A 24,969-nucleotide genomic window follows, 5' to 3' on the forward strand; every position below is an offset into this window, starting at 1 on the left:
ATGTTCTAACTCTCGTTTCTTCGCCATCCGGCGAGGAAATGCCATTGGTCAGGAAACGGAACGTTGAAGCGCTGGTTCAATGGTTACGACCGCTCTCGCTAGAATGAATTTTAGAACAATTTTAAGAGTTTTTGTTTTCGTTTCTGCTGCTGCTCATCCTTCTGGGAACACTGGATCAGCGAGCCAGCGATGAACTCGTTCCCAGGAAATTTATGGCCCATGAGATTCCGGACGCTACTACTGCTGTCATGGTTTGTTTTCCTTCTATTTATTCTCATTTTTTTTAGAATGGAAGATGGCTACATTACTTGAGAATATCATTTGTTTGATGATTGTTTTGTGTTCAATGTAATGTTTAATCTTTTTGTAAATATACATCAATTTCAAATCTAATTTCTAGTCCAGAAGCGTTTGTTTTACTTGAAAAAAAACAAAGCCCTTTTCAAAAGTTACATCCCAAGCAGCGTAACAATGTTCTCAGCAAACCCTATGTTTCAGCCTCATTTCGGTGCTTTACGATCCCAAGTGGGTGAAAACGGTCGTAAAGAAACTATTTTCCCAACTTTTTAACAGCCCCAACTCCATCATCGAACTTTGCCAGTGTCTCTGCCGGGTTAAAGATGGCTGTGGGGTACTATTCTGGGAGGAGGGTCCCGATCAAAGTTTGGTGGTGGAACAATATCACGAACTTGAAGAGAATGTGTTGAAACATTTGCAGTTTGATTCCATATTGAAAGATAGAATTGGAATAGTAAAAACAAACAAAAATAGGTCTGCCTACCCTAGCACTATCACTATCCCTTATAAAGAAAAGTTGATCCAAGACTCACAACAATATACTGCCTATTGCAAAGTCAACCCCTAAAAGTCCCTTCCTTAGCTTTGACCCGAACAAAAAATCTGACATGTTTTGTTGCCTTGAGCTTCCTCCTCCCCGGGGAGGAATTATCCTTTTTCCGGGAAGAAAACATTCGCCCAAGGGTCGCTTTGACCATCCCCAGGACCGTGTCTGCCATAAAGATGTTGAGCCTGGCCATCGGAAATCGTTTTTGCCACCGCCAAACTTCACCCTCGTAAGTCAGTCAAACGTTTCAGCAAGATCCGGAAAAGGGTGACGTGATGTAATGTTTGAGGTTGAAAAGAGAAGAATCTTCCTAGAAAAAAACTGCTTTCCTTATTTATGTCTTGTTACACCCAACGCAAATTCTTCTATAATCGAATGCGTCTACCATGTTCTTACACTGAATGACAGCTGTTCTGCAATCCAAGGATCATGCAGAAAGAGGGTTCAAATTAAGAAGCTATCATTAAGTTATCTTGAATTAAGGAGGTATTAGACTACGACAAAAAACTCGCACTTTTTCATGCAGGCAATCTAACACAGTTTGTTTGTTTGTTTTTTTGGTCGTATTCTAATACCTTTAAAAGATTGATTCCCGACTAAAAGGCTTGTGGTCAAATCTTGAAAATTCGAATGTTTTTTATTCTTGGCGTATTTCATTCATCAATATTATTATACGGTTTTATAATTCAAAAATAGTTCATTTGCAAAATTGTCAGCAGAGCATTGACTTTGAACATAAATTGACAGAGCTTCAAAATTGTCATTATTTTTTATTCAGTTTTTATCATATTCATGTGAAATTCCAATGCTTTTCAGTTCCGCACACACAACCACACACTGCTGAAAATAAAGTAGATAGATTTTCTCAGAAAAGAGTTAAAAGATCAAAGGATTTGCATGTCGCTTTCATCGCTTCTTGTGATGCGACAGTGACGAGGGTTGAACATATTGAAATATTCGTTTTGTTTGGTGTCATGATTGGATTTTTGATGAACGATTTAGATTTGTTGATGGATTTGGGTCAGATTTTCGCGGATGGGTAGGGTATACCAACCAATTTTGCCGGTTGGCTTTGACAGCTTTTAATTTGAACTAGTTTTAAGTGAGCTAAATATAACCATTCAAAGAAAATGGGTCGAAACTAAGTAAATTATGTTTTTGCCTTTCTTACTAAAGAAAGGTATAGGTTTTACTTTAAGGCTGGACGTCATTTCCAGCTTCGTAAATATGTCGATTCAGCATGAATTTTAATCCGAAAAATCGCCAAAAAATCACACTGCATCGATTTTCGACGCTTCGTCGCCAAGTCAAGTTGAGTTGTCAAGTTGAGTTGTCAAGTTGAGTTGTCAAGTTGAGTTGTCTAGTTGAGTTGTCAAGTTGAGTTGTCAAGTTGAGTTGTCAAGTTGAGTTGTCAAGTTGAGTTGTCAAGTTGAGTTGTCAAGTTGAGTTGTCAAGTTGAGTTGTCAAGTTGAGTTGTCAAGTTGAGTTGTCAAGTTGAGTTGTCAAGTTGAGCTTCGAATACTGGCGCAAGAATGCTGGCGCACATATGATTTGGTTCGACTTATACTCGTTTGTAGTAGCTTGTCTACCGATGTTTGCTTTAACTTGTAAGATATCGTAGCTTTTCGGTTTCTTTTGCTCTGTCCGTTTTTGCATAACTGTCCAATGTTTATGCAAAAACTTTTTTGACTTAGGACATTCATCCCGCTACAAACAATTCGTTTCCCGTGTGCTTCTAAAATCGCCTTTAAGTAGGCTTCATTTGGTCGTGATTTCGTAAGTTTAATTTAACAGAGTTCATTGGATTCCAATAGGAGCTTTCTAAGTTTTCAAAGTTTTCAATGTTCGCAACGCCAATGGCTATCTTCCTAAGGTTCTCGAAGTTGAGTGTGTAGTGGTGCGATTGTTAAAATAGCTATCTCTGACTCTCTCACTTTCGTAGACGCTGAATGGCAAGCTTCCCACTGTGCGGGTAATGGCCTATCTACAATCACTTTAATTAGAAAATTGTACTTAGCGTAGGAATTTGAAGCCATGCAAAGGAATCTGATCTTCCACAATGATAAAGTAAGCATATTGGTGACTTGACGTATGGTTTGGAAAATTTCAAAACCTACGGCAAGTTGACGTTTCTATATCAAAGGTAAACAAACAACTGCATAGCAACGTATAACAGCCCAGCAAGTTATCTAAGTTGATTGTAGATGACGACAGTAAGTTACGTACTTTTTCTAAGCAATTTATCTGTTCTACGCAACTTAACTATTCTAAGTAAAGTGATTGTAGATAGGCCATAACTCGGTTTTGCTTTGCGCCTGCTTTGTTCGGTTTTTGGGCTCGTACCAAAACTAGAAAACCAAATCCGCGGTGTGTGTCGTCACGCATTGGAAGCTAGCTATGCTAGCGTTTGTCATAAACGCTTGTTTGATTAAGAATTTGTACGATTAAAAATATTCTATTGGTGAAAATTGCGTTTTCAATTTCTTTTAGATAACACATCATTAATAATACCTTGCTTTCATCATAAGATTTTTTGTATCAAGTCGATGTTGTGAATTGAAAGAAGTTATATTCTTTAGTAAGAAAGGCTCTATCTCACCCCTGGTGGGATTAAATCGGGTTTTTAGAAACGAGAGTTTCATCTTCAATCCTCTCAAAAAGGAACGTTGCAGTGAAATCTGTTTCCCTTGTCCCAGGTGAAAAAACCTCGTTGAAAGCTCATCTGATGGACACTTTCCATTGTACACCTCTTCCGGTGACTGGACAGGATGCATTCTCACTCGCTTCGTGCACGAACCATCATCAAGAATCCTGCAGAAATGTGAACCAGATGGAAGCGTTTCCCACGGCCATCAACGTCCGGTTGCAACCGGTGGGTTTGTTCTCCGGTGGTCATAAATATTTCTTCTAGAAAGAAGCACAGCGATAATGTCATTTGGTGGACATGAACGAATTTTAAGGTAAAAATGTCAGTTCCATAAAACTCTTAGTAGGGGAAATATACCATTTCCAATCAAACACCTATCTTCGTCATATGGAGAGTTTGATGCTCGATTAAAGCTCCAAAAATACTATTTAGGCTATAAACTTACCAGCAACAGCACCGCCTTGAGTAAGCACGCAAATGTATGCTACTTACTGGCCAAAAAGATCAAATTTAATGCACTCTGATCATAATTTTTATTTTGCGAGACCATTTCTCGTCATTTTGTTGGCACACACAGTGACACACGCGAGAAACCCTCAAACGCTTAATGAATATCGCCAAAATCAACTTATCGCTTTCGCTTACTTTTTCACGGCGCTTTGATACAAAACTGCCCCCAACTTTCGGCAACATGTTCTTTTGCACATTAGTTAGTCACTCACTTGAAAAATAATCCAGAAACACGTAAATAATTAGTAAGCGCCATCAAAAAAACAAACGCGCAAAGTCTTTTGACGTTTGACTTTTGAATACCCATTCTAATCGAAGGCTGAAGAAAACCGAGCGAGAAGCGAAGGCAAATAAAGAACAATGGGTGGCTACCAACACCACCAGCGCGCCTGTTGGAGTGAGCCAGTGATGCCAGTAAATTTTCTCTATAAATGCTACTTTTCGTGAGTGCTCGCTTAGTGTTTCATCAATTTGTGGCAGCACTAAGCAGGCCCAAAAGAGCGCTGGAAGTAAAAAAACTAAGCTGAAAATATAAAAATGGGCGTTGCCCAATTCATTCTCGTTTGATTAGAATACATTTTGGAAATATTTTTTTCAATTGCTTGTAAAAGGAATAGAATAACTTGTAGGAAATGTGACAATAAACAGAAATGTTCACAAAAAGTTGCTCTACTCGTTGGTGTACTTGGTTTTAGTAAATTTCAAGGAACACTCAAGATTATCCAGCATCATTCAAACACGACTGCTTATTAGGCTTAAAATAGATATATTTCCCTTACGTTATATATGATTCTTTTCAATTTATTAGAAATTTTAAAAGATTGCTCAAAATGAAAAATTATAAATAACTTATTAAATGATCTCAAGTTATTACAATTTTACCAGACAGTAATTTCAAAAGATTAAGCTATCCCAGATTTTCATCACATGCTCTAATTTGCGGAGACGCTTAAGCAGAAGCGAGAAATTAAAAGCGCTTTTTAATTAGGTTTTGCACAAACTTTGCCAGTTGCTTCCAGGATATCGGTGCCCTAGGTACACGTGCGTCACTCGTTTTATGAAGTGGGGAGAATTAATTTGACCGAGCAGCTGCCAGCTGCTGGCTTTCATCTGTGACACATTTTTGACGAAAATTTGCCAGCTGAAGCTTAAATTGAATTGCGGAGCAGATGGTTTCCACAGAATTTTTCTTTTAATTTATTTGATTTGAGGTGCAAATATTCACAATTTGGCAACACAATACAAATTGCTACAAACAAAACATTAAAAAGTGTCATGATCTGGCAACATTGTCTTGAAAAATTGTCATTTTAGTTAAACTTCTGGCATTTTTTTAGTTTGATGTAAATCTTCAATATATCGAAGCTTCCCTGACAATTTTATTTCCAATTGTTACATTTATATTGAAATATATCCTTGGTAAACACTCAAGATTCCAAAAAAAAAACAACAAACCAGAACGTTTTCTTTTACCATTTTTCACATTTTTGAGTTGCCAAGTTTGAAGAGAACTCAAAGAGAACCCTCTTTTCCAATAAAAATTTTGTAAATTCCTTAAATGCTTTTTTGTTTTGTAATCATTCGGATAAATATTCAATAATTAGAAATTTATTCCATTTAAAAACTCAATTAGTAAATAAAACAAGATTGACCTACCTGACCGTCGTTATCCTTGTCGGCTTTGGCCCGCAACCCTTCCCAGATTTTGAACATGGACTCGTGGGTTTCCGTGTTCCGGCTGTTGCCTACGGGCCAGCCTCGCAGTTCGCAAATTTTCTGTGTGAGATGAAAGAAAAGAAAACAAATGTTTCAGAATTGAAGAATAATTCAATTTCATAAGTTTGGTTTGTTACCTCCACTGCCATCTCGAAATCCTTACGATCAATTTCGCCACTCTGGTTCACGTCTGAAAATAGATAGAAATGTTTAAAATTAGTATTTTGAAATGACACCTAAATACTAGTTAAACTACAGACAAATCCAAACATCTTCGAATCTGCACTCACAGAAACGAGATAAAAGTGCAACAATTTCCACTGAAAAGCGGACATTTTCCTCTACTGATCCCGCTTTAACCGAAACCGGGTATTAGTTACCGTCCCCAGCTTTGGCCAGCAGCGATGGGCTGACGACATTCATCCACTTCGTCAGCTCGTCTTGGTCGTTTCAAACAAGCGCACGCTGATGGCCGGGATTTGTCCCACCAACGCTCTGCTTCAAATACCAATCCTAAACGCTCCTCCATCGAGTGCAATCCGGGAACAAATCCGAGCCACTTTGCTTCCACGGCGCTGGCGGAATAGGGCTTAACGTAACATGGCCGGCTCAAGTCCGAAGAGCTCTTAAAGCTCCACTACTGGGTGCTTATTTGGAGTGTAAGAAAAGTATTGTGTTTTTGTTATGGCAAATTTCTCTAAAAGACTATTTCAAAACCAAGAAAGGAATCATCCTTCCACTTGGGGGATAAGTATGGGATTTTCCAGCGTACGATTTGTACTAGAGCAGACATTGTTGCTTCATGGATCTATTTCAGTGTGGGCCAGTGGACGACTGTGGACAGGGTTTTTTTTTTCATTCTTTCTCTCCTCACTCTTTTCAAAGGATAACGCTTCTTGTCCACCCAAGATGATAACAAATGGTGTAAGCTGTCGTGCAGTTTTACCAATTGGTACGGATCACATACGTCTCGGGCTGCACCGGGATTAGGGTGTCCTGATGTATATGTTTTATCAGAAAAAAGTAATTGCTTCATGTGAATCAACAAACCAACTTTACTCACATTTTTATAATAAGCTTATGAGAATTTTGTTTAAAAAAAATGTATAACAAAAATGAAACAAGGTAATACATTACAAAAACTCAGCCACAATTTTGGTATTCTTTTTTCTATTGTCTATCGGGTATATCCAGATTACTCACGATAAATTTGACCAAACAAAAAAGGAAATTCATTAAAATACTTCCTTCTACAATAATTTCCCAGTTTACAGGGGAGCCACTGAAATCGTTTTTCCAGATTCCCGACTTTTCCCGAAAATTTTATGTTTTGAAAATTAAATTTGTGTTGTCAAATTTTGAGTATTTTATAGTTTTCATTTTTCCAATTAGTAAATTCTTGTTTCTTCCTAAATTTAGTAGAGGAATGTTTGATTTTGCTTATGTCCTATCATGTAAATGAATACAAAATTTAAAAGTTGCTAAATTTGAGAAAAAATAATAATTTCGTAACTCTTAAAATGAAAAACTTTTGGAATTCACTTGAAATACCTAGTAAATTATATCTTTTTTTTTTCTACTAAATCAAAATCAAGCTTCCCTTCATTTATAACAACTTTTTAAAATACAAAGGGGATATTTCAAAAGTGTTAAAAAATTAAAAAATAAGTATTGCAAAATATCTTTTGCCAAAAACAAGTTGTTTTTTTTTTATTTTTAAGTAATAGCTTTTAAATTATCATAATTGATGAAATTCAGCCTTAATTCCAGGTATGAAACCAGATCTCATTAATGTGTGTTCAAATTTGAAGGCCACTTGTTATTGGAGCATTTTATTTTTAATTTTGATTTTTTTTTAAATTTTAATTCCGCTGAAAGTCTCAGATTTTTTTTTTATAAATTCCTATTTTTTTGATAATCATACTGCAGAATTCAAATTTGATTTTTTTCCCCCAAAAATACGTTGCTTTGTAAAAATAGTGTGTGAAAAAATTACTTTTATCATAAATATCTAAGAAAATTTGCCAATGCAACGGCCTTAATTAATAAAAATAATATCAGTTAGTTACAGCTACAAAAATTCAGTTTTATTTTATTCTTTTTATGTTGGATTTATTAAAAAATAATAATAGTATTTAGGAAACAGACCTGAAATCTCGATTAAATTTTCAAAAGGCCCTATCTGCATAGGAAACCCATGAGGGATAGGTTGTTTTGAAAATTTAATCTAGAAATATTATCTTCTATCTATATATATAAAAAATTTCGACGGTTTTGTTCGAACGCGAATCAGTTCAATACGGAGCGTCGGATTGAGGTGCTCTTTGTTGCGTTAGGTTCGTATAAGTCCAAGGAAGGTTCTTACGACAAAAAGTGACAACTTTGGCCACTTCGGAACCGATTCCGGAAAAGCTGCAGATTGTATGGGAAAAGTTGCGTAAACTCAAACTTAGATCACAGGAGGCTGAATTAGCAAACAAGCAAGAAATGTCAGGAAACCAAACAAGGGCAGGACGAAGTTTGCCGGGAAGAGCTTGTGTTTTATTTAAAAAATATTATCTACAAACTATTTACTTCAAGATTGATAAATTTATTTACCATGAATGCATTAAGTAAGTTAGATTTTTGGAGAATAAAATCTTATATGACTCCTGCAGTAGCTTAAATCTGATCCTTATAAAATAAAGGGAAAATATTTTACAATCGTTTGGCAACTAAACTGAATTGTTGGATCCAGATTTTGGATTTTGCATCAAATTAAATTATTATTAATTTTACGTATTAAACCTCTTGCATTTGGTTTTGAAGTGAAAACCTATTGCCCAAATATCTTACAATTCCATAAGTTTACGAACACTCTAATGAGCAAAAGAAACCGCACACACATCTTTGTTTTTGCACAATCGTCCTCGAATGGACTGCTCCTCTTCAGTGAATCTTTAGTTAAGTGCAGCAAAAAAATGTTGAGTCGTACAAAAAAGGACGCTTCACTACTGTCCGAGAGCGGGTATCGGTTTCAAGGCGGACAGGACCGTAAATCAGGATAGATTTCGTATGGACAATGACAGGACGAAGGATTTGGGTGAACAAAGAAGACTGACGGGTTAGGGATGATAAAAGAAGCAATAAAAAGTGCAACCGAGTGCGATCAGTGAAGTTTCCATCAATTTCAATTTTTCCGGTTGCATTTTCTGCTGGTTGAAATTAATGCAATTAACGGTACACATTAAGCAGAGCTTTTGCACCAAGATTTTTGTTACAGACATTTTAGTATCTTCAAAACTACGGAAACTACCGATACAATTTTTGAATCATTCCCTATATTACTGTCTACAAAAAAAAATGTAGCAAAGCTTGTTTATTTATACAATCAGATTGTTGCAAGATTAGGTCCGTAAGTTTGACATTTTTTGAATAAGAAGACTTGGTTGCTGTGCAACCTTAATTGTTCGACCAAGCAGTTGAGCCATTTGAATTTAATTTAGGGTTTCGTAAGTGTCGTGATCGGGGACTTTCTTTTATAATAAAAACACAGAATTTTGCAACTAACAAACAACACGTCTTATTCCACACAAATGAACCACAAAACTGATTTGACAATCTTCATTCTCTCTTTTGCCGGCCGCGCGCATCTCGTTGTTTTCTCGCTCTTTGTTCTCTCTCGCAGCTCGCTAGCGCGCTTTCGCACTCAATCCGCAATCTGTCAGCTAACAAGGCAATATTCATGAAGGTGTGTACTTTTTGTTGCGCTCTAAACTCTTATTTATGAGTAATTCAATCTTATAATAAATACTCATTTAATAATTTATTACATATTCAATCCTGCAACCCATAATCCCTACATTAAGGTATTGCGTTTTGACTTGAACAAAATGTTTTTAAACACTAATAGCCTACTGTCCAAACTTTAAATCAACCAACTATTCTAACCACCATCAGAATAGTTTGGTAAGCTGCAGTGGATTATTTTTGCCATCACTTTCGCCACTTATGCTCTCCATTATGGGGGTGAAAAAGTTTGTCTTTTGTATTTTTGGACTGCACTGCTACTGTTCCCAGGCAAATATCAGAGAAAAATCACACTCAGGAAGTGGAAGAATGTGGAACAATTTCTTCTCGGCCGGGTGCACTTCTGCACAGGGAAAGTTTATTTGCAGTAACCTCGAACTTTTCATCAGATTATGAACTTTCGGGGACCAATTTTGTGTTTATGCGTTATGCGAAAAGGGGTGAACATATGAGTGATTCTTCTTTACAAGAAAATAAAGGAACGAGAACTTAAAACACTTTTTGGTGATAAAAACTGATGGCCATTTTGCGGAGACAATTCTCCAGTCGAGTCGAGTCCACCCATCCACGATATAGACGGTTCGAGCATGTGCGTGAAAGACACATAAAAAAATCCGATGTAAAGTTGAACTATTCAGCACTCATAAAGCGCTATAACAAACTTTTTAGCACGGGTCATGAAAATTCCTTAAATTTAAATTTATTTATATTATACTCAAATGTTTTCTTTCCAATTTTTCAAATTTGGTTATACTTTATATTCGATTATTCTGGTTTTAGCTTTTAAAGTTGATATTTTAGTAGTTTTGCTATGTGTTCTTTCATTTCAGCTTTTTTAGACAATCATATTCTCTACAGACGTAAGAATTTCCAAAAAATAATGTTCTGCACAAAAATATCTCTTGTAGAGATGAAAGCCTGTCATAGACCAAAGTACACAAACGTCTCCTGTCACATTCATGAAAATTGATGTCACGATCGTAAAACACCTTGACAATGGCACCATCAAAACTACGTAAGACTAGAAGATCTCACAAATGTCCATGTTCGGAACTTTTCGGTTGAACTAATAATGTGAGCTTTCTCGACAAAAAATCTCAAAAAATCCCGCTAGATGTCACCACCATCAGCAGAAGCAGATTTTCAAGCGCCCAAAATTATGCATCCCGCGTTAACACGTACATCCGTCTGCTTGGTCGGGATCAACGGTGCCCCGAATGTGAAGGCAGATTTCTCAGGTTGGAATCTTTGTCAGCAGCAGCAGCACCAGGATTTAGTTTTGCGAAACTTACCGAAAAACACGTTGAACACGTACAGCAGCTTCTTCTTGCGGAACTCGGAGATCGACATGGTTAAGGCGGTTTGTGGTGTGTCGCTTGTCTTGCGAGGGGGGCTAGAAACACCTGCGCGAACAGCAGTCAGCAGGACCGGGGGATTAAAGCTCGCTGAAAGTGAAAAAGGTTAAAAAATCATGAGAATTAAATAATTTTACAAATATTTTATTAAATAGAAGTTAAGAAAATCTTACAATCAAAATCTTCATATAACCCATCAAATTGAATTAACGTATTCTGAGAAATGTACACAAATATCTACGCTTAAGGTAACATTTCCCACTCCCCAAAACTGAGCCAAACCGAAAAAAGCTTGGTTTTCTCAGAGGAAAAACTTTTCCCTCGCCCAGCTATTTTCTACCTCTCGCGTCAGCGCCAAAATAAATTGCCACCTAAATTCATTCACCAGACCCTCCCCCACACTTTTTTTCGCGAAAAAAGGCGTATGCTTACTTTAACAATCGAGGAAACGTGCCGAGGGTGTGGCGGGATGTTCATCCATCCGGAAATGGAATGGGAATCGGACCTTTTACTCTGCCTCATGAAGATCTTTTTCACCCCATTTTGATTATATTACATTTTAGAAACCGAAGTAAGTTAAAATCTGCTTGACTTATGAAAGTACAAAACAACTTAAAGAAGGGCGAACACATGAAAAAGAGACCAAACATAAACATAATCGCAAAAAATCTAAAAGTCCTTTTTTTCTCGTGGATGCTGTGATAGTGTTTGTATGCTAACACGTGCACCATCACCACCCAGGAACTTATGCATGCCACAGAATCTGACGGGCAGCAATTTAGTGCTAATGGGGAGGAAGCTTTTTACATTTGTCAAACCGGGAAAGGGACGGATGGGCAGGGGCAAAGAGCGCAAGGCAAGTGCATGTGAGAAATGAGATTTCCCCTTTGAAGAAACGTGAGCTTTTACCAGCTGGGTAATGAGATTTATCAACCTCAATGCTGCACCACTCTTGGTAAATAGGGTATCGCCGTCATTCCCGGAAGTGGGTGCAGAAGTCGATTAGTTTGAGCTTCCTTTATTAGATTGCTAATTAGGATTCAAGAAAAAGATGATGTGAGGGGTACGAGATTGTCGAAGGTTGCAAATTAAGTTTTTTTTACGGAAAATGCATTTATTTGATTAATTTATAATTGTCCATGGAATTTTAAACAATCAATTTAGTCAATGTCAATTGATTGGGTTTACGCAACACAGAGCTGTGTAGAATACAAACATAATAAGTTGATAGAGTAATCCTAATCATTCGAACTTTACCCAAAATGTAGACAAGCAACTGTAGATCGTAATTTTCAATGTACTTTGTTATGCTGGTCATGTATCTTACATACAGTTCATTTGAGATTTTTTCTTAAACTATCAGAATTGTGTCTTTGGCAAGTGGCAAATTTAAATCAAACAAATAATTGCCCAATATCAATCACCTTACCCCAACGGCAAACATGTCAATCTTCCCATCCTCACCACCCAACAAAAATGTATCGAATCCTGAAAAATAGGTTCGGTTTGATTTGCATACGAAAGATTCATGTTTGCTTTTCTTGTGGCGGTGTGGGGAGGTTTCTGTTGACGTTGACACGTGTCTGTATACTGTGCTGCTGGTATATTGTTACCTGTGGCACCCCCCACTCGTGCAGAAGATGTCAGTTCATAAAAGAATCTTTTCAAATATATTTTTTCTCTGTCAGTACCAGAATCAACCTAGATGGTGAGGAAAGATAAAGTCATCCTAGCAGATTTGGAGGCTTAACATTGCCAACTTTGACAGGGACGAAAAATGACCTAGTTTTGTGCGCGAAATGTTGCGCATGGTTGAATTTAGAGGATGTTGGCTTTCTTGAGGCGTCACATTTTAGGCTAATGTAATTTTCTATTTAATTTGACAATCAGCTGAAAAATTGACATATAGAAAACGCATTCAATTTTGATTGAAATGTTGCAATAAAGGAACTTAAACTTGCATACAATGCAAAGCCACTAAAACAGTGACATTTAGTAGTGACTAGTGAAACAAATCATTCTTCCACTTGTCTGAGAAGCTGGAGTTACCCAAACTTTTAAATGATGTTAATGATGATGTTCATTCACTCTCCTTGAACTCCACCAGAATTTCTCCAGAGATTACACTTGGCATGGAACAATAGTACAAGAAAATTCCATCCGACAATTCACAGAATTGCCGCGGCTCCTTTTACCTGAAGTTTAACAAGCAATTACGAACCTTTCACTCGGCGGTTCTCTGCAGCAGACTGAAACCTTTTCATTCAGGGGATTGTTTGGATCTCAATTAGTCTTAATTAGAGGCGGTAGGAGCAAACGAGAAAAGGGTCGATAGGGAATGCTAGATTTAGAGGGAAATCGGTTTTATCGAGAGGTTGAGTTCCTGGAAAAGTTGCTCCATAACTTAAAGAGCAGAGAAAATTCGCACAGTATAAACTGGTACAGAAAAAACCTCTTTTAACGCGGTGGCGTTACGCTCATTGTTTCGTCGATTTCTCTTAAACCATACAATATTTTGGCATGCTTTATAAGCGTTTTGTAGATCTGAAAAAAATCTACAAAATGCCTTTAAAAGATTGCAAAAATGTTGCGTAGAGAAATAGACAAATTAGAAAAATGTAACGAATCTCGCAAATACTAAATAATAACAACAACTATTTTTAAGTTTCTTGATGAAAGTTACCCAATTACATTATTTTCAAGCTTAAAAAGGCATCGCCTCATACCGAGATCTACAATCATCTTCTCTGTCTAAAGTTATTCTATCGAAGCTTTTGAATCTGTCTAAATCCAATTATGTACGAGGACTTGTAAATTCCATGGAAAACAGGGTTTCTCTAATGATGAAATCGAACAATAGAAACATCACAGATCACATTCAAGCTATTCACAATCATGGCTTTTCATCGCAAAAGCAGAGTTCATCAATAAAGTTTCAAGTGTCAGTGATTTCCTCGGAAAATGTTGATCCCACTAGATTTTTCGCCATGATGGAGAGGCTTTTCAAACTACAATTTGCTCTGGCATAAGCTTTTATAGAATCAAATTAGGAAATTTTCCAAGCACCCGCTTCACCATAATTAAAAACAATTAAAATCGGTTTAAAAAGTACCCTGGCAGGCGGAACAAAAGATAACATTTCGTTAAGCTGACACCACCCGGCAACGGCTTAGTTTTCTCGCCACTTTTCCGATAATTAATAGGTTAGCGCAAAGTTCACATCGACCTTTTTTTTTCTTAATCCCGAGAGGAAAGTACGAGAGCTTTTTTGTTCACACTTTAGCCTTCGCTTTTTGCTTCCTCTATTTGTTGATTGCTAACGGCTTGCGAAAGATTGGAAGTCAATTTTCAGCGAGGGGAAAATGAGAGCTTTTTCTTTTGCTTTGCCAAGATGGTGGGAAAAGTAATGTGAAAAGAATAACTCCGTGCGAAGCTGGTGGTGAAAATGTTTGTGAAAGGAAAGGTGATAAATTTAATGCCGGCTAATGATGTCGATTTAAAAATTTTAAAATAAAATTATTCTTCTATTAGTTTTATTGAGGCAACTTTCCAGCAGGACATAAAGCTTGAAGGACTTTATTGCTACAACAAAAAGTTGTCTATGCAGCAACTGCAAAATGAGGATTTTTACATCTGTCGATATGATAAAATCGACTTATGCAACAAGTTACAAATTTATTTGTTTGGCAGTTCAGAACAACACTTTTGAATAGGATTTTTCTGAGATACGTTTGTTTCTCGAGCTCAAAAACAGTGTAGAAAAGAAATTACTTTTCGATACAATAAAGAAACTTGAATTTTTCAGCACTCAAATGGGTGTTGAAAACTACTTTTCAGTACCGATTTTTTTGGCGATGAAATGTGGGCCGTTTCGTCATAACAAAATTGCAAAAAATATAGCATCCGATTCCAATGCAGACATAAAAGTTCAAGTTATTTCAACAGGCAACAGAGCCGGTTATGAAAACGTTTCTCCCATATAATTGTTGGCCTTTTGTTGGATGAAAAAAAAAAAACAGATATCAAACGTTCAACAACATCATTACTAGTCTCCAAGGTAATGGGATTTGAGTCTGCCTACCCGGGGGTGTTATTCCGTGCGAATCAAAACACTAGGAATCTCGGAAAAAATATCATGCGGCGAATGCATGAATGGGTTTGGGTAATTGTCTTTATTTGGTCCATAGAAGAGTTAATGATTGATGATTTATCTGATGTTTAGATTTTTTTTATAAATTAATTTTATTTAAATTAAATTTTAATTTACTTTAAAAAATACATCACAATGTTCTACATCTAAGAAAAAGTTTGAATAAAAATATGTGGTTAGGAAAAGCGAACTTCATTCGTAATATAAACATTTAATCGTGAAAGCAAGAATTGAATTGAAAAACTCCAGTTACCAAATCAGATAATGTGACAGTTCATTCTCCGGACGCTTTCAGCGACAACCTGGAGGGTGTTTTTATGTGTCCCCTGATTGGGACGAGCCAGGTGCGTGCCCTTGGCAGTGGGCGTCCCGATCGCATACGTGCGAATAACGACTGCCTCCGGAATAGCTGCTGATAGGTTTGCCCATTTAATTACCGGAGTGATGTGTCTGCTGTTGGCCGCTGTTTGCCGGATTCATGTGGGTGCTAATTGGAAAAAAGATACTGGGAAAAACTGTCAGCTGACTGGAGTTCCATCCGGTGCTGGACATGAATAGCCTCACCATCGAAGAAATTTACTGTTGAATGAATGATTGAGCGAAATTGGATGTGTTCTAAACAGAACAATGACAAAATGAACACTTCACGACTTTAAGGATTTTGACTAAAAGGAAATTATACAGATCTAACTTATGAAAGCAAACATAAACAAACTGGGAGTAGAACATAAAGAGCAGGGTGGCGTTTGACAAGGACAACATCTTGTTTCCTATGAAAATCGACGGTAACATTTCAAAAGGCATCATGTACATTTTGACACTTTCTGGGTTATTGCATATTCTGAAAGTACTCCTAATAAGCTACCTCTCCACCAAAAATGAGCAAAAGTTACTTCAGTAAAGTCTGTTTAATCATGATTTTAAATAAAGTAACATAAACAAAATCTCTGCAATCAGCAGTTCCTGTTTATAAAGCCCTGTCAACCTGTCAAACAAAAGACTACATGAACCTCGTGACGAAAAAAAAGCAACATGAAAAAAGCGCCATGTACATTCGGTGAAGAAAAACGAATCATAACAAAGCGCCCCCCTCAATGACAGCAGGGTGATATAGACGTTGGTGATTTCAAAAGAAGTTATGTTTGATTTTCTCAAATAAAATCACGGAAATAATGTTTTATTGAATTTGGATGATCAAGTAACAATAAAAGCAACGTTTTTCATCGTTTGTTATCATTAGAACATCTTATTTTGCTTTTATATTAAAATGGGAATTGAAAATGGATGCTCAACATTTCAATGCGATTTTCTCAAAAAGGATGGTTTGTACATGATGCTTTTTGAAATGTTGGCATCGAAATGTCTGATCTGGAATAAAATCGATCTTCTATAATGAATGTTGTCACAAATTTGCACCTGTTCAAAGTTAGCTTTATAAGATTATATTGCTCACGGCATCTGATTCCTTTGACAAAACAAAAATCTGACATCATAGGTGTTTTCTTCGAAAGCAATCTCCATTCAAAGTCTCTAAGACTATTTATCTTTTCTACAACTACACCAATTAAAACTTTTGCCTGTTCCTTTTCCTGTTCTAACGAAACGCCATCTTTTGAATGTCTGCACAACACACTTGAACAGACAAGAAGTTCGTCCTGGAGTCCTAAACGCCCAACTGACAAACTAATTTCCTCCAGGGATCCTCCTTCCGAAGCAAAACTGACGGCAGAGGGTTAACCGGAAAATTTCCCACCACAGCGCACCGTGATCCATTAGTTCAAACGGCTTGACATTTCCCGGAGAAGCAGAAAGCCTGCTTTCTTCGGCAACGAACACATATTTGCATACACTCACACGCTGACACTCACATATTACATTGTAACAAGCAACCAGGGGGTAGGGAGGGGGTGGAAAACTCATCGCGACTCGGTTTAATGAATTGATGTTTGTTTGGGAAATGTCCTCTCGTCCCGTGGTTGGACTTGTGCCTTTTCATGGTGCTTTCTCGGGTTCTGGAGGAGGTTTTCGAAAGGGTGTATCCGCGCGTTAATTCTTTCATCTTTTGCAGTTGGATGAACAACTTTTCTCTCAACATTCATTCAACTGTTATCAAAATTTAACTCATCATCCTAAAATTCAGAATAATGACATTCTCAAAACGACTCAGCGAGTTACTTTATTAAAACACGGAGGGAAATGAGCCAAAACGAGCGCACTACATTAAGCCATTACCCAACACAGTGACTGAGAGTAATTTTCCCGTTGTGCTGAGAAGAATGGGTTATAGTGTGTGTGTGTGGCAATTTTAGTCCTCAAAGTTTTCCCTTTTCAGCACCAGAAAGTTGGGCATGGCACAGCCTGACTGGGTGGTTTCCGTATCCGTTGAATCTACCAACATGGTTATACATTCAAACCCCGATGGTTTGACATCAACTGTTGTCAAACTAACGCACGTTTTTAGTTTGACACCCCTTTTACATGGAGTTCACACAAACTACCAAACTTTGTTTTGATAGTGTGCGTGAGCGCCGTGTAAAAAGTGACAGTTCGCCTTTTTTTTGTTTGACTTTTATCAACCTATGGTTACAAACTGAAAAAGTGTCAAACGAAAGAGTGACCAACCACCGGGATTAAGTGTAAAAGAATACAAAAATACTAAGTAAAAAAATTATGGATTTCAAGCATAAAATTTTTATGCTTAATCTTTTTTTACATTCATTTTGTTGATTTTATGATTTTAACAAAACATGGTTTTGTGTCAAAAAATGTGTAATTTTACTTCAGGCACTGGTGTCTGAACGTCCCACCCGTGTGGATCATTCGGACCGCGCACTGGACTCACAATCCGGAGGTCGCTGGTTCGAATCCCGCGGTGGGCGCTCTAAAATTCTTTGTGTAAATATGGGTATTCGGCGCCGTCGCTCCGTGCCATACTTTCATACACTTAGGAGCCCAGGGCGGCGAAGTCCTTGTAGATAAAAAGGAAGACACTAGTGGTTGGTACTAGCAATGGTGGCCGACAGCTATAAAGTCAACTTCGTTTTTACTGGTGAAATTACACAAAAGAGAGATAACATACACAGCAAAAAATCCGATGGTAAAATCGCATGCAAAAACATGCACATCACCTTCGTCAAAATAAACACTTAATATTACACACTGCATGTACAATTTTTGCAAACACAAAAAAAGTAGCATCCGACGGGATTCAAACCCAGCACCATCAGTAAGGACTGGCGTCTTAGCCCATTCGGCCATCAGACCGATGAAATGCTGTAAGGGACCATCCATAAACCACGTGGACACTTTTTTGGTAATCTCGACCCCCCCCCTCCCCCTCGTGGACAATTGTCCATACAAATAAAATCTTTTTTGTATGGAGCGTGGCCAATCGCCATACCCCCCCCCCCCCCTAAAGTGTCCACGTGGTTTATGGATGGTCCCTAAGGATAATCGCATATAAGAGCATGACATTTCGGTCAAGTAGGTTTCCCATACTGATGGGCTACATATTTCAGGGTGTAAAATCACATAAAATTGCATAAAATAATGCAATATTTATTTTACACACAGGCCTTTTACACGCAGCTGGATTACTACTTTTTTAGCTGTGTACCATGATCACATTTTCAACCAAGCAGAACTAATTTTTTTTCTACTTTGCAATCAATTTACAATCCAGACGTGATCACTTGAAGTCCTTGCAAAAATGTCACGTCAGATAATCAGTTAAAAAAAAAACGTTTTCTCAATAGTTTGAATAGTTTGAGGTCACAGAAATCGAATATGATATTCAGAATAAAAAAATAAATAAAGAACGAACACATTTTTTCCTGGTGGTTTGATTACTCGAACTTTCATTTAGACTTTTGGAAAACTGTAGTCTGATCAAAACCTACAAATTGCTTTTGAAATATTGCAAAAATGTTGCGTCGTTCCAGAGAAATGGACAAAATAGAAAAACGTAACGCACCACGTGAAAAGAGGTTTCACTGTATATAGGATCAGACAGGATTTTTTTTTCAAGCTAGGAACAAATAAATCAATTTTGAACCTGAATCCGCACAGAAGACCGTTGGTGGGCAGGTTTGGTCTGTAATGACTGTTGAAAATGATAATTCAAAAATCTCATTTAATAATTCCCTTCAAATTTGTCAATTCAGTTGACATTGTGTTTCTATAAATTGGCAAAATTGCACAAAATATAAATTTATATGTAAAACTTCAAAAACCCAATCGAAGGCAACGTTCCCCAATCATAGCGGAATATTTACCGGAAATGGTAAATCATCGAACGGAATTTGTTCTACCATTAAAACCGACGAAAACTTTTCCCTTTGATGGAGTTGCCCCTGCCAAACATCATAACACAACTTCTTCCACGTTTCTTCGATTTTAAAAATGTTGTCGTTTGCTTTTACAGCAAAGGTACACATTGTAAAGTTTGAAGTTTATTGGAAAACTTGTCGCTCAACCTGGTAACTTGGGGGTGGTTTGGGTGAAATTTTCCTCATAAATAACGTGTCGCATAGCGGGAGTCGATTGTGATTGAATCCGCGCGGAAATGCAAATAAGATTACCTTTCGGTGGAACATTAAATTTAATATTCATTACTCCCAAAGCAGGATTAACATTACACTTCATCGAGTACTTAATACGATGCTGGTTGGGGAAAAAAAAGAGGGAGGTGATGATATAACGTGTGTTCTATGTGCGGGCATAAATTTACACTTTCCATGGAGGCAAATTACGGGCTGTATGTGTGTAAGGTTCGATGTTTGTGTGCTGGTACATTTTTGCCACACGCTGCTGCTGGTAATGGGCTGAAGCTGTTCGACAAGATGCAACGGCATGACGGGCAGTGGAAGGAACAGAACCCTAACTGTTTTCAAAAACATTCTTAAAGGGTTTAACATCAGAATATTCTGATTACCTAATTTTTCCTTAAAATTGTTGATTTAAATCAGGGGTGACCAAAGTATGGCCCGCGGGCCAAACGTGGCCCGCGAGGTGATTTTTTGTGGCCCGCGGACCCATTTTGAATAATCATGTATAATGGCCCGATGATCACTTGTAAAGTGATTTTTTACTTTTTCAAAAGTAAGGTTTATTCTAAGTTTTATGCTAATTTTTTTTTTGCTGATAAAAATACTAATGATTTATTAATGTTTTGATCCCTATTTTAGGACACAGTTTCACAAGTTTCAATGTGAGTGAAACTAGTAAATATTCATCGAACATTTTTTGAAAATTCAGGCTTTCAGGATTAAGGCAGATTAAATGTTGAAATCGGAGGAGTAAGGCTGTTGCAAGTATTTTACATAGTTTTTTCGAGAACCCTCCCCTCCTCCCATTATTACAAATTGGCTCACGGGCAAATTTAATTCAATAAAAAAACTTCAAAATATCGATAGAAATTTAAGTGCAATTAGCACAAATGCAATCCTTTGCGTTTAAAATCATTTTGAGCATGTTCTGGATCATAAAAAAATTAGATGAATAATTTTTTTTTGCTAAAATGTTTACATTTACAATTCATCTTTACGGGTGCTTAAAACATTTTCTAAAAATTGTTTCATGGAATTGTTAAATTTCTTGCTCTCAAAGATTTCTTATTAGTCACACGTAATTCAAAGATAAAATTACGATATTTAATTAGTCACACTTGATTTTAAGATAAAATTACGCCCATACTAAATTAGGCAGATTACATGTCACCGTTTTCAAAATATAAAAAAAAACTGTAAAATTTCACGGAGAGCACAAGTACATTCAGCTAAAAGCTTTTGTGTCTTTCATTATTTTTAATTAAAAAAATGTTGAAAAATGATAGAAATTAAAAAAAAAAACTTCTGCTGATAGATTTTTTTTCTAGTCTTATAAATTAAAATAACGTATTTTTTTTTTATAAATATCTTATTTGGCCCGCAAGCTTATTTGAGCTTCAAATTTGGCCCGGCCTCCAAAAACTTTGAGCACCCCTGATTTAAATAGTTTGTTTATTTATTCAAAAATGGTGTTGATCATTTGTTCCATCATTGACAAAAATGCCCTTTTTAAAAGTTATTCCCCCAAACTGGTGCATCCTCTGCTCGTTCGGTCACGCCAGGAAAAAGGATGCTACCCACAGAAGGTTTTAAACTGAATTTAATGGACTTGGTGTGTGCATAATAACGGCAGATTGCAGGCTGCAAAGTGCACTCGGGAACATAGAGGTCTTTCGAGGTGGAGGATGGAAGGAAGACATTTTATTGCATTTCTGTGCAGGGTGCACTCTGCAATTATAAATTTGGTGATCTATTGGCGGTAGTAATAAACTAATTGGAATCGTTACTTATTGAAAATTATAATTTAAGAAAATGTCTTCATTCGGTAACATTAAAAAGTCCTCAGGATATTAATTGAAAACTGATCGATGACCGATTGCGTAAGAAATCAATCAACATAAATTAAAAATAATGAAATTATTTCGACCATGACCATTAATAATCTGCTTCGTCAGTATCTCGTTCCACTTTTAGCAATCTCTCATTGGAGAGTATAGTCATTATCACTAGGTCCAAAATTGAGAACCGTTGCCAAGTTTTAATTGAATTTGCCAACACCAAGCACCGGAAAAAGCAAACTAGCATTCGATGCAACCAAGCCCAAAACAGGAAAAACACCAGCACGTCCGTCGAGAACATAAATTAGAAATGGGATAATTTATCCTGTTTTCCTGCTCCCCTTCCTTAAGAAGTTGGACATTATCCGTGTATACCATTTCTAATTTCATTTTCGTGCAAACGCAAACGAAGAGGACGGTGCCGGTGGTGGTGCCAAAAATGAAGCAAGCTTAATTTCACTTTGATTGAATCATAACGAGCTTTGGCTCGTTCTCCTTAGTGCGAGTTTGCCACCCCGGCCACAATGGCTCTAGCCGGTGGAAATGAAAATGGAAATCTAATCAGAATGCGCACCCCAGTCCGTAAAGCAAAAAGGGCACGAAACTAGAAGGGCAGAACAACAAGCTATGGCGAAATGGTTTTATGACACCTGGAAGAAGAATATCCTAGAAAGTAAAAAGATTAAGGTATTGTGAACTTAGACATTTACAAATTATTGAGACTCTTTTTTAATAAAAAAAAAACATTTGTCATGTGCAGATCTTCCACTATTTTTTTGCAAATTGTTCAAAGAATTTCTTTAACTCGTAAAATCAATAAAACAAATTCAAATATATATTTTCCTGATTTATATACACAAAAACTAATTTAACTTTTTTTTCTTGGATGGCTAAAGTGGTTGAATTCCGCGCTTGAATGTTGTTTGCCATCAGGAAATGTGTCAAACTCCAAAACACTCCCAACGAGAAAGTTCTGGACTCATTGAATTTGGAATAAATGAAAAAACTTCAGCTCACGGCGGGGTTCGATCCCCTGTCCTTAGGATTGGCAAGCAAAATGCTTTCCACTTTACCGTGGAGCATTAGTAGCTTTAGTAGGACTTAGACTGATATAGTTGAATCCAAGAAACGGACGAGAATAAAGTTGAATGCAAGTTGAATATCAGAACATACAAGAATGCATTGCATTGCATGCATGCAGGCGCATTTGAAATGAACCTACATTACCTCGCTATAAATAGCCTGGGCGACTGATAGAATTCATCCAATAAGAGATGAGAAGAATTGAAAGCATTCCCATTAGAAATGAGAACACACGAAGAATTCGAACAACAATGCCAACGGTCGTTACCACTCGCCTAGGGTGGCTCCTCAGACCATTCACCTTCCCAAAAACCGTCCAACTCCAAGCGAAACTTACTTGAGGATACCGTGGAGATTTTCCCTTAATACTCTTAAAAAAGTGGAGCATCAACACTTCCCGTCTTCCAATTCCCTTTCCTTGTCCCTGGTGCGCGGTGGAGATGGGAGCGGCCGGCAATGGACAGCTGCCATGGTGGTGAGAATCTGGTTCAGGTGGAATTGGTTCTATTCCCAATTATCGATTCCTAGGCAACTTGGGCTTAGACAATCATCACATCACATGGCGAAAATCCAGTCTGCAATCCGCTAAAATCACCGTCTCCTAGCGAAGCGAAGCGAAGCGAAGGAAATGTGTCAAACTCCAAAACAGTATCGAAAATTATTACTTTTTGATACAAGAGCAAAAAAATTGAACTTTTCAGCACATGAGTACTTTTCAGCAAAAAAAAAAATGGTTTAAATATTGAATTTAAGAGCCACAGTTTTAACATTTGATTGAAAAAAGTGTTTAAAAGTGCATTATACACCAATCCAGTTGTTTTGCAATCATTAGTTTCAAAAGTTCCTAAGAATTGACTAACATTTATTTTTTAGCAAGAAACATTGGTACATTGGAATTTCATGAAAATTCAAAATATTTTTAATCCAGCCCAAACAAGCTTAATATGATTATCAATACAGAAAAATGCGTTTTAAATTGTTTTCAGTTGACATAGCTTTATAATAATGCAAGTAATAATGCATTTTTTTCATACACAAGCTCCAAACTCACAAAGGCCCAATCAGTCCACACAAACAGTACAACGACAGGAAAAAGCTGGAAGGACATTTTCTGGAATTCAATATGCCATGTAGTTGATTGCTGTAATTCTATTAGAATTGCTATCAGAATTGCTTTGATATATTCCTTCTTGTGAAAATGATGCATAATTTTTGTCAGCCAGACTAAAATTATTATTTTTTTGCATTCGGAAATTTGAGGACTAACTAAAATAAAAAGCCATTTTTGTCCTTAATTTCCGTATCAAAGAGACATACAGTTAGCCCAGCCGTAAGGTAAAAATTAAATAAAACCACGTCAAACGCCTCTAGAGGGCACGACTGACATCAATCAAAAAGGGCGACAAGTCACGGCACGCCAGTGCAAGTCTAGATAGGGTGGCTCGGTGACCAAAACAATATGGGAATAATTAAAAAAATAGAAAAAGAAGATAATAGAAAAAATCGACGAAAGTAATTTAACGGAAAAAACCAAAACCAAAATATTACCAAAAAAAAAACTTTCAGGTCACCCTAAACTTGATGAGAAAGAAAAACGTGGGAAAATTAATAGCCGTCCAGTGTGATAGGAAAGCAAAGCCTTTCTTTTTCCTTTCGACCCTGAAGAAAGGTAGAGGAATTCTTTCCCTTCCCCTCTCCCTCGAAAAAGGAAAAAGCTTTATTGTTTCACGGCTTGTTCCGGAAGTCAGTTTTTGGCAGTGACAGCTACCGCGGCACACGACGAGGACTTTCGGGCATTTTTTTCCCCTGTCTGCAACTGAATTTGACAAAAAAGCGATAGAAACGTCGGAAAGACAAATCGTTTGTCATCGAGAAAATTAGCATTCTGGCTGGGATTGGTACTTGGTCGAGGGTCAGATTGTTGGGGACTAATTTAGGTTGAAATTTGTGGCTAATTGACGGAGGATTTTTTTTGGTAAATTAAAAGAAGCGGTGAAAAAATTTATCCTGAACAACCACAAATAAGTGTATTCCAATGAAGCTCATAAAGCAGCTTTCAAGATCCTCCCATATCAACCTAGCTAGTCTCAACTTCTCACCGACTGTCACACCACTAAAAGTTGAAGATTTAAACCAGCCTGCATTTAATGGTGCTTTCTAGCTCAACCTGGAGAGGTTGGCACGACGACAGTCGCTTTCACCGGAGAAGAGCAGTTGAATTTATAACTTCCGTTGCTCGCACACCCGGGGTTTGTTCTAGTGTTCGAGCACTTCTTGATTCGAGAAGAGTTTCCAGCAGGAGAGTCATGAGAAGGACACTTCAAGAAATGACAACCGTTGGCATCACATCCGTTTTGGAAAGTCAAGGAAAAGGGAAAATTGCCTGACTTTTTAACTGAATGCAAAGAATATGAGATGAGAATGAGATGAGAATGAGATGAGTATGAGATGAGAATGAGAATGAGATGAGAATGAGATGAGAATGAGGTG

At 37.2% G+C, this 24,969-nt stretch overlaps 1 protein-coding gene across 1 annotated transcript in view; it reads right to left on the reverse strand.

Moving 5' to 3' along the window:
* Positions 1-24,969, reverse strand: part of LOC120426230 (calexcitin-2) — a 72,464-nt gene that overhangs the window by 14,993 nt on the left and 32,502 nt on the right. Inside the window, exons 2-4 of the mRNA XM_039590964.2 lie at positions 10,799-10,951; positions 5,855-5,907; positions 5,658-5,777 (exon numbers count right to left, since the gene is read on the reverse strand). Of these exons, the coding sequence (XP_039446898.1) occupies positions 5,658-5,777; positions 5,855-5,907; positions 10,799-10,856 (231 nt within the window). The 5' untranslated portion in view covers positions 10,857-10,951. The remainder of the gene's footprint in view (positions 1-5,657; positions 5,778-5,854; positions 5,908-10,798; positions 10,952-24,969) is intronic.

The sequence above is a fragment of the Culex pipiens genome, chromosome 1 (genome assembly GCF_016801865.2).
Source record: "Culex pipiens pallens isolate TS chromosome 1, TS_CPP_V2, whole genome shotgun sequence".
Lineage (NCBI taxonomy): Eukaryota > Metazoa > Arthropoda > Insecta > Diptera > Culicidae > Culex > Culex pipiens.